This window comes from Rhagoletis pomonella, unplaced genomic scaffold (genome assembly GCF_013731165.1).
Source record: "Rhagoletis pomonella isolate Grant_MI unplaced genomic scaffold, Rhpom_1.0 Rhpom_scaffold_00003, whole genome shotgun sequence".
Lineage (NCBI taxonomy): Eukaryota > Metazoa > Arthropoda > Insecta > Diptera > Tephritidae > Rhagoletis > Rhagoletis pomonella.
The window spans coordinates 67,286,254-67,296,010 of NW_023458557.1; the positions used below are offsets into that span (position 1 = coordinate 67,286,254).

At 36.9% G+C, this 9,757-nt stretch overlaps 2 protein-coding genes across 2 annotated transcripts in view; one reads left to right on the forward strand and one right to left on the reverse strand.

Annotated features, from left to right (window-relative positions):
- LOC118736344 overlaps positions 1 to 1,918 on the forward strand; it is an 11,568-nt gene extending 9,650 nt beyond the window's left edge. Inside the window, exons 2-3 of the mRNA XM_036466437.1 lie at positions 5 to 231; positions 881 to 1,918. Of these exons, the coding sequence (XP_036322330.1) occupies positions 5 to 231; positions 881 to 1,594 (941 nt within the window). The 3' untranslated portion in view covers positions 1,595 to 1,918. The remainder of the gene's footprint in view (positions 1 to 4; positions 232 to 880) is intronic.
- LOC118735389 (protein anon-37Cs) lies at positions 1,903 to 3,842 on the reverse strand. Its single transcript, XM_036465108.1, has 2 exons — positions 3,523 to 3,842; positions 1,903 to 3,442 (listed from the first exon to the last, which is right to left on the reverse strand). Exons 1-2 carry the CDS (start codon positions 3,528 to 3,530, stop codon positions 1,951 to 1,953), a joined length of 1,500 nt encoding a protein of 499 aa, XP_036321001.1. The 5' UTR covers positions 3,531 to 3,842; the 3' UTR covers positions 1,903 to 1,950.
- Positions 3,843 to 9,757: the final 5,915 nt, after the last annotated feature.

A 9,757-nucleotide genomic window follows, 5' to 3' on the forward strand; every position in this document is an offset into this window, starting at 1 on the left:
AAAAAAATTGAGGAAATAAAGAAACAGCACCCAGATTGGAGTGAAAATACAATTATTTCAAAGTTGATCGGTTACAGCTCATCTCAGTCACATTCTTCAGTGGAGCGTGCCGGCATGTTGGGTGGTGTTAGATTGCGTGGCGTGCCAGCTGATGAAAATAATAGGCTTCGCGGTGATGCTTTGGAAGCAGCCATAAAAAAGGATTTGGAGGATGGGCTCATACCATTTTACGTAAGTGTAAGAGCCAATTTCACAGAATCGGCAGTTTACTACAGGGCTCGAATCGTAACATCCGTTCACGGATCGAAAACGATACGAAAGAAAATTACCTGATACGTCAGGCAGTATAAGCTAAATGGGACATAGAGTACGTTTACGTAAGTCATAATCCGAAAAATGTGTTTTTACGTGACGAGTGGTACGCTATCGTATGTGAAGATCCGAGCCCAGATTTTCAGTAGTTAACTGTCGATTCTGAGTGACTGTGAAATTGGCCCTAAATGAAATAAATTTTCTACGTTAGTTTTAAATATTAACATTAAATTAAAGCCACCAATTATAGTTAAGCCTTTAAACTCAAAGACACTGTAGGAGGTGTTTTTGCAGGAGAGAGTTAATACGTATTTGACAGTTCACTTTCTATTTTGTACTGAAAATCAGGAAATAACTGCCGAATTTGAGTTAACTTTCTAGTCTAAGAACTGTCTTATGTAACAGAAAATTCAACTTTACTATTTATTTTTTACTATTTTTGTTTAAATGTACTATTTTTGTTTAAATTTGTGTACACATTAAGGTTTTTTTTTACAGCTATTCGCCCAAAGAAAAATTACTGATATCATCTGCTTTTTCTAATTTTTTTCATTATTTAAATATTCAGGCTGTCGTTACCCTGGGTACCACCAATTCATGTGCTTTCGATCACTTAGACCAATGTGGTCCTGTTGGCAATAAATACGGCGTTTGGATACATGTGGACGCTGCCTACGCTGGCGCCGCTTTCATTTGCCCTGAGTATCGTCACCTGATGAAAGGCATTGAAACAGCCGATTCTTTCAATTTCAATCCACATAAATGGATGCTGGTGAATTTTGATTGCAGCGCTATGTGGCTAAAGGACCCCAGTTGGGTGGTGAACGCTTTCAACGTGGATCCCTTGTATTTGAAGCATGACATGCAAGGTTCAGCTCCCGACTACAGACACTGGCAAATTCCGCTTGGTCGCCGTTTCCGTGCGTTGAAATTGTGGTTCGTACTTCGCTTATATGGTGTGCAGAATCTGCAAGCGCACATAAGACGTCATTGTGGTTATGCTACGCAGTTTGCCAATCTTTGCCGAGCCGATGAACGATTCGAGATTGTCGGTGACGTAAATATGGGTCTTGTATGTTTCCGTTTAAAGAGTTCTAACGCAGTGAATGAGAAGCTATTAAAACATATAAATGGACGCGGTAACATCCACATGGTCCCAAGTAAAATAAATGATGTATACTTCTTGCGCATGGCTGTTTGTTCCAGATTTACTAAGCCAGAGGACATGGATTATTCTTGGAAAGAAGTGAGCGCAGCTGCTGATGATATCTGCGAAAAATAAGAAAAAATAACTATTGCATTAATAATGAAGACTTAGAATTTGCAAAAAAAAAAATGACTCGTTTAGGGAACGAACCTGAAGATGTACTTCAATAGGTTCAACAACAACGAACGCTGTGTACTTTCTATATATTCCATTAGATGTTAGATATTACATTGTATTATTATATTATACTTGTTGAAATTATGGCCAAAAACTGTATTATCAAATCTTTTAGCAGTTTTGCATTGTTGTTGTGTTATTTGCTAATATGTAAGCTAATTTATGTAAGTTGTTTTTTCCAAACTCAAGTTCATTAATGTGAATAAAACTGAGCTAAAAATATCACATTGCTTTGTATTGCTCGAATTTATCATTTACACTATAAATTGACTATTATAGTGGTCTATTATGCGTTGAGCCTCACGAATACCACTCCGATGTGCACCATCTACTGTACCAAAGCCATCAACAATTGTTGCATCTCCAGCAAATAGTAGGCTTTGCATTGGACCGAGAGGTTCGGCCAGTGTCAGAACATCGTTAACTGTGCTACCGGTGGAGAAGTAAGGGCGACCGCCTAAGTAGCATGCCAGTGAACTCCAATTAGAACGCAGCACAGAACTTGGGTAGGGTATGCTTTGGTTTTTCAATAAGATACGTATTAACTTTGTTATTTCCGTAAGTAGTTCAATATCAGGCAATTTTTCAATTTTATCGTACCATTCTCCACCGATAACTATTTCAACTACCCTATTACTTTTTGGCATTTTTGATATCTCTACTACTTGTTTCGTCCATGTAATTTCAGCGCCGACCCCATAAGAGCTCCACAGTGGTCGCAAACTACTCTTAAGCCAACTCTCAGTATTGGCATCGTATTCGAAGTAAATTTTAACAGGACTACCAAAGCCAAGTTTTTTAATTGAATTTATTTTACTCTGCGGTAATGCAGGTCTAAACATGTTTTCAGAAAAGATCTTTAGTACTCCTAAAGGAACTGTACAAATTATGTGATCTGCATGGAATACATCGCCGTCCAAACAAGCTACACAATTCTCCCCACTTTTAGATGGGATAAACCAATTAATTTCACCAACTGGTTTACCAATTTTCAGTTGTTGTTTCCCCAGGTTCTTTGTTAAAATTGTTAGAATATTGTCCAAACCAGTCGGTATGTATATGTGGTTTGAACCATGTACACCATTCTGGAGCTTTGTTATGTGTTCGATATTAACATATTCCAGTGAACATCCTAACAAACTGCCAAACTCTTTGATGAGCGAGTTGAATATTTCATTCGCCGTCTTCCGATCTTCACCTTTAAATACAGAATTTACGAGCTTTGATTTTTCGGCTTGTAAATAGGTATGCACGTTATTCAAATCATCCATTGCCCCAGCTTTGTATTTCTCATCAAACTGGATATGCGAACAAAGTCTTTTATAGAGAATATCTATGAGTTCTGGTAGTGGCTTATCCACCTTTTCTCCAGATGTGTTCACATACATTTTGTCTTTGTTTTGTAATAACTTTTTTGGTAGCCCTCTCATATTTTGTACCATGTTATATACAGTGTTCTCCTTTGCATTAATTGGCACCCATTTTGCTCCCAATTCACAATAAGCATCTCCGAATTGTTTAGAAATGATGCGTCCACCACAACGGTCGGTGGCTTCGAGTATTATGGTTCGTTTGAAACCATTTTTTATTAAATGATTCGCTGCTGAGAGCCCGGCCAGTCCTCCGCCCACAACGACCACAGCAACTTCATTTCTTGGTTTGTCGGAATTATTTATGGGATACGTGCTTTTAAATGTTGCATTAACGAGGCTTGTATTGTAAAGTTTTCTTTTTGTGCACCGAATGCTAAAAAAAGAATAACAGTTTAAAGAATATCAACAAAACAAATGCAATTACGTCTGAAATTATTGTCGTTGATGTCTTACTATCTCATTGCAATTCACTTGTTAAATTTGGGTTGTAAGTATAACAAATTATTTTAAAAACTAATAAAACTAAATATTTTTCTAAATTTTTACAATTGATTTTGTTGACATCTTTGTTATTATTTTGCAACGTTGCCAAGTCGAATACGTATGTTTATATTTTGATGTTATTTTTTGGAGGGATTTGTAAGGGTAGTTTTGCAGTATGGTTGCCAGCTTATAAGAACAAAAATAAAGCGGCTATCATCTATTACAATTTTTAACACAAATCGGAGGTAGAATACAAGAACTGCTTTATCGATCACACGTTAGGTCGGTGTTATGCAGACAAACTTTTGTTTGCCAAATTAAATGGCGGCTGCTTAGTTTGCTCGGAGGTGGTTATGTCGAGTTTGGCACAGGGTTGCACGTTCATTATGGTTTTCTTGGCTATTGCCAACACGAAATGAGAATTTCAGATGTACATAACGCGCAAAATTTAAAATTTTTGTATATGACAACACCGAATTTGCTGCAGTTTGACCAAACAAAATTAGTTTGCTGTGAGAGTCGCCAAACTCGCTCTCTCCGAGTTTGCTGCAACAACAATTGCACGCAGTTTGCCAAACAAAATTTCTGCATAACACCGACCTTAATGCATGATCAGTGTTGCCACATTTAAATTTTTTTCCTACCAAAATTTCCTACCATAACCTACCAAAACCTACTAAACATTTCTTTGAGAGTTTAATATAATTTTTCAATGTCAAGTTTTTTAAAAATATAGATAACATAAACAATAAAAACAAATTAACTGCGTATAACAATTCATTTTATTGTACAGACCAGGGACGTTGCGAATGTGGCATCCGCGGATGCGAATGCGAATGCGGATGTCAAATACAGTGAAAGCTCCAATATGCAGACACCGATGGACACCTTTTTTGTCCGCCTATGAGAGATGTCCGCTTATAGGAATTTCGTAAAAAATAAAATAAAAATTCATACTTAAAAAATTTAAATTGCGGGTTTCTAAATTAAAGTAATATTTATTCTTCAATAGACAGAAACAGGGTGAATTAAAAATAAATTCAAATTTATTGCGTTTTCTTTCCTACCGACAAATCTCATTGCCCATTGCAACGAAAAGGCAACACTTTTTCTAAAAAAGAAAATATTTTTGAATATGGGCTATGCTTATTTATTTATTCATTCAGTAGTAATCTAGATTAACAAAGTTACTTACAGACTACTTAGAAATAGAAGGAGTTATGCATTAAAACTCATTGCATTTAACATTGATTTGAAATCAGACTTAGATAGAGAAAAATCAATGGCTAGAGAATTTGAGAGTATATTGAACTCAGTTAGAGCTCGAAAAATTGGAGCACTAGAAGCGTAAAGAGTTCGGACACATCCTGTATAAAAAATATCACTATTTCGGAGAGTCCGGTTAGGGATATGGAAACAAATGCGCTCGAGGAGATATGATGAATCAATTACACCCTTAATAATATCGAAGACAAAGGTGAGCGAAAGGATAGTTCTTCTGCTTTGAAGAGATTTCAAGTCAATTAGCGCACATCTGGCTTTATATGAGGGAATAGGGTCCGCGAAATTCAGCGACCGCAGAGCAAAGCGTAAAAACGTTTTTTGAACCCGCTCGAGTCTATTAATATGGCATCCATGATAGGGTCTCCAGATAAAAGAAGCGTAGCATATACATATGTAGAAGCGCAAGAGACAGTATTTGACTGAAAAACAAAACAAAATTGACCGCTTGTTAGAGCTTCGCATCCGCTTATGGTAGAGTTTTTTTCATAACTGGACGTTTTTGAGTGTCCGCGTCCGTTTATCGGAAAGTCCGTGTATGGGAGAGCATTTTGTATGGAAAAAAACCAAAAATTCTCCGTTCCGAAGAATGTGTCCGCTTATTAGGGTCTGATTATGCATACTTCGCATAACTTCGCACAACTATTTGTACCAGTGCAATATAAATGTAACTTAAGAAAATGTGAACCAAAATCTAAACTCAACAGATCGCTAAGTTTTTAAAAGTGCTGCTAATTTCTGGATAATGGAATACATACAAATTAGATACAAAGTACATACGAAATTACAGTTTGAAGTTTATGCGAAGTTATGCGAAGTATGTATAATCAGACCATTAGAGCGTCCGTCTATGCGACCTTTCACTGTATTTTAAGAAATATTTTTTGGTGAGTACATTAGGTGATTTAGGCAAAAAAATGGAAAATTTAGTAATTTTTAATATTTTTTTTTATTTAGTACTTAAATTAAAAAATTGGAACATTGTATTTTGCTGCTTTTTCGGGTTACAGCCTGTTTCCTAACGGGTCGTAAATCAAACCTGCGCCATTAAATAACTACTCGATCGAGGCGAAAAACTTGAAAAACTTGAAACTTTACAAAATTGTAAATTCTTTTCGATTGACGCTGCACCAGTTGAGAGGACTTCAGCTTTTTTTTTTGCGGTTCAATAACACTATGCGACAGTCGGGATGGGATGAAACCAACGGGAAATGTTATATCGGTCAAAAACAAGTTATACGTGGCCCGGCGTTTCGCTGGGTCACGTCTAGGAATCGAGATATATCGATTTGAAATTAGTAACTATCATATAGGGGAAATTGTCACCTTTGGTGGTCTTTTTTTTGACATAACTCGAGAACCACTAGTCCGATTTTGCTCAAACAAATTTAAAAAAACTAAAAATTACAATTCCTTTAACCTGTTTATATAACGTTTTTCTATATAATCAACAGTTTTGCCGGTAAAAATAAATGTATGAAGAAAAAAAATATTTTTTGCCTAAAATATTAAATTTCGTGATGTATGTCTCATTTTGTTCATAGGTTATGTGACTTTACGTGGCACTTTTTTCCGTTTGGGATTTATTATGAATTAAAAAAAAAAAATTTAATTTTTAAGAAAATAAAAATTATTTTTGCCTAAAAATTACAATTTTTTTTTTAATTCATAAAAAATCCAAAACGGAGAAAAGTGTCACGTAAAGTCACATAACCTATAAACAAAATGAGACATACATCATGAAATTTAATATTTTAGGCAAAAAATATTTTTTTCTTCATACATTTATTTTTACCGGCAAAACTGTTCCCTATATAGAAAAACGTTATATGAACAGATTAAAGGAATTGTAATTTTTAATTTTTTTAAATTTGTTTGAGCAAAATCGGACTAGTGGTTCTCGAGTTATGTCAAAAAAAAGACCACCAAAGGTGACAATTTCCCCTATATGATAGTTACTAACTTCAAATCGATATATCTCGATTCCTAGACGTGACCCAGCGAAACGCCGGGACACGTATAACTTCTTTTTTACCGATATAACTTTCCCCGGTAGTTTGAACCCTTCCCATTTGTCTCACAGTGTAATTAGAGAAGGTCATCGCTGTTTAAACACCGTTGTGTTCCAATTTGGAGAACCAATTCTTTTGGTTGTTTCAGAATTTGGAGAACCTGTTACGACATCAGCGTTTTTCGATTTTAGTTTTTGTAATTCATTTTTAATCCTGTCGTCTGTGACTGGTTTGAAAAATGTGTGCTTATAGCGTCGCGACGTTGTGAATAGATGGATATGGCTAATAAATTGTTATTTTGTAGGAATGGAAATTTTGAAGAAAATTCTGTTTTGAAAGTCGTGGCTGCCAGCAGAATTTGTTTAAAGTCTTGTTATTTTGTTAAAAAGTTACCCCGTTTACAATAATTTCAATTATTGGAATCACGGACTATAAAGGTCTCAGATTTGCTTAATTCCCGGTGACCTCTTGGAAAGGTTCACCTGTAATGAACAGCTTGTAACTAGTTTTTTTTTTATTAGTTAGCTGAGCTTGGCTTTTCCTAGTTTCAGGCAGACACAATTAATTACTCACCGCTGTCGGTACCATGAGCCATCAAATCCGTTTTGCTGTTCTATTCCATGCGCTCAATGTGTTTTGATATATTTTTTGGGGCACTTGCACAATATTCGCATTCACAAAAGCTCCGCATTGATTATTGCGAATGCGAAAGCGAATGCGAATGTTAAAATTTTTTGCGGAAGTTTCGCGGTTGCGAATGCGAATATTCGCAACAACCCTGGTACAGACTTATTCAAATGTATGTCTCTTTGCACATACATACATAGTACATATCGTCACTAGATACGAATACGCGAGCTCAAAAGTTGACCGTGAAAAAAGACGCATAAAAAAACTTCGGCGAAGAAAGACTCTTAACATATGTAGGTGACGGAAAAGAAAAACGCATTAATCTCTTTGACGGGGAAGAAAGACGCATAAACTTATTTTCGCGGTTAACTATGTTTACGAGTAACGGTATACGAATTCCCCAAAGAGTTTTTTCCGGAATGATGTTGAATCCATGTTTACACGTCTTTCTCCGCCGAAGTTTTTTCAAGCGTCTTTTTTCGAAATTTTCTTTCACGCGTCCTTTTTCTCCGCCAAAAGAACCGCCCGCCGTTATTCGTGTCTAGTGACGATATTATTATTATTACTTCGAAGATACTCGCGCTGCGATCTAAGTTAATAAATTGTGCTACACCTTAATTGTAATAACTCCAACCTTAGGCTATTTAAAAAGCTAAGAAAGGAGAAGACAATTTTTCTCCGAGGTGTATCAATTTACGATTCATGCTTCGTGGGAAGGCACATAGAATATACTGGGTTTCCTCCACCAGCCCACAAAATATACAGTCGGTCAAATGGTACTTCGGAGTTTTCCCTGGAAGGAGTTATGAATCGATTGTCTTATTCCCTTTTACTTCCGCCAGTGCGCAGTAACCTGAGATTATTCCCAGCTAGCTCCTAAGTAGTTCTGCAGTGTATCCTTTAGATGTAGCACAGAATAGCTCGGGACCATGCAAGCGGTACTTGGTCTCCACGCTTTGCGAGACAGTCAGCCCTTTCGTTGCCTTCAAACTTTTCATGTCCCGGAACCCACCACTGCGTTACGCTATTGTAGGCTCCCAGGTATTTCAAGAGTTCTCAAGCCTTGGTGTCGCTTTAAAAGAGTCTAAGGGCCGGTTACTCAAAGCCTGGTTGACACTAATCATCGGTTATTATCGTTATCAACGTTTTCGATTCCGTGCATTTAACCCGGTGTTTAACCGGGGATTAGAGTCAACCAGGCTTTGAGCAACCGGCCTAAGGGCTTTAACGCTGCCTATATATCTGACATAATATATATTCTGGCCTCATTTGCCTTTTATGATGACATTCGCGATCACAGACTTCGATTGTGAAGACCTCCGCCTGGAATATGGTTGGGTACGAGCCCATTGGCAGACTTTTCTTGGTCCAGGGTACACGTTTGTACTTAGGAATCAGGTATATTAACATGTTTGCGGCCACCGTTATACGAATGCACCGGCGAAATATTCGCGTAAAAAAGCTTGCTAGAAAGTTTGGAAATACTTATTTTCTATTTTTCGCAAATAACTGTTACGGAACCTACCAAAATCCCATGAAGCGTACCAACCTACCAAATCCAAAACAACCTACCAGTTTTGGTAGGAAAAGCTCATGTTATAAGAGGAGACAACACGTTATAATTGTAGCGAGTGTGAACATCAGGAGCATGCTTCTCTTTTCATCCAATCACAAAACGTATTTGGGTAACAATTATAACGTGTTCTCTTCTTATAGATTAACGTCATTGGTAGTGATAACCAAACATTGAACAACCGGCCTCAAACGATATTCTAGATAAAACTTTTGCTTGGCGGGACAGATTCGCTTTGTATGGAAATGCTCGACGATTTAGATTTAGCGCGAAGCAAAAAAGCCGGTAAATTTCCATCTTTTTGCGCTCGTTGACAATCAGCTGGTTTAATTACACCTTTCATGATCATGAAAAGCTATTATAAACTTTGGTCCGATGGATGTAAGTACCAGAAGACGAAGAGACAGACACATCAAAATATATACATACTTAAATGATCAGTGTTTGAACGCAATCTACTCCCTTAGTTTTCAGTAGTTGTTAGACGTGGCGAGTGCAAGTCCTTTTTAAAAGTCCGTCAAACTCAAGAATTTCCAAAAGATATTGCAGGAGCAGTATTTCTGAAAATCAAACTTTCCGATACTACTTTTTGGCTGATAACACGGGGAATGCAGACAAGCCATATATGTAATACTCCTGTATTGGCAGTAAGAGCTAGTACCGTCCGAAAACACTACAGTACAGATATATCAATAAACACGTACGAAAG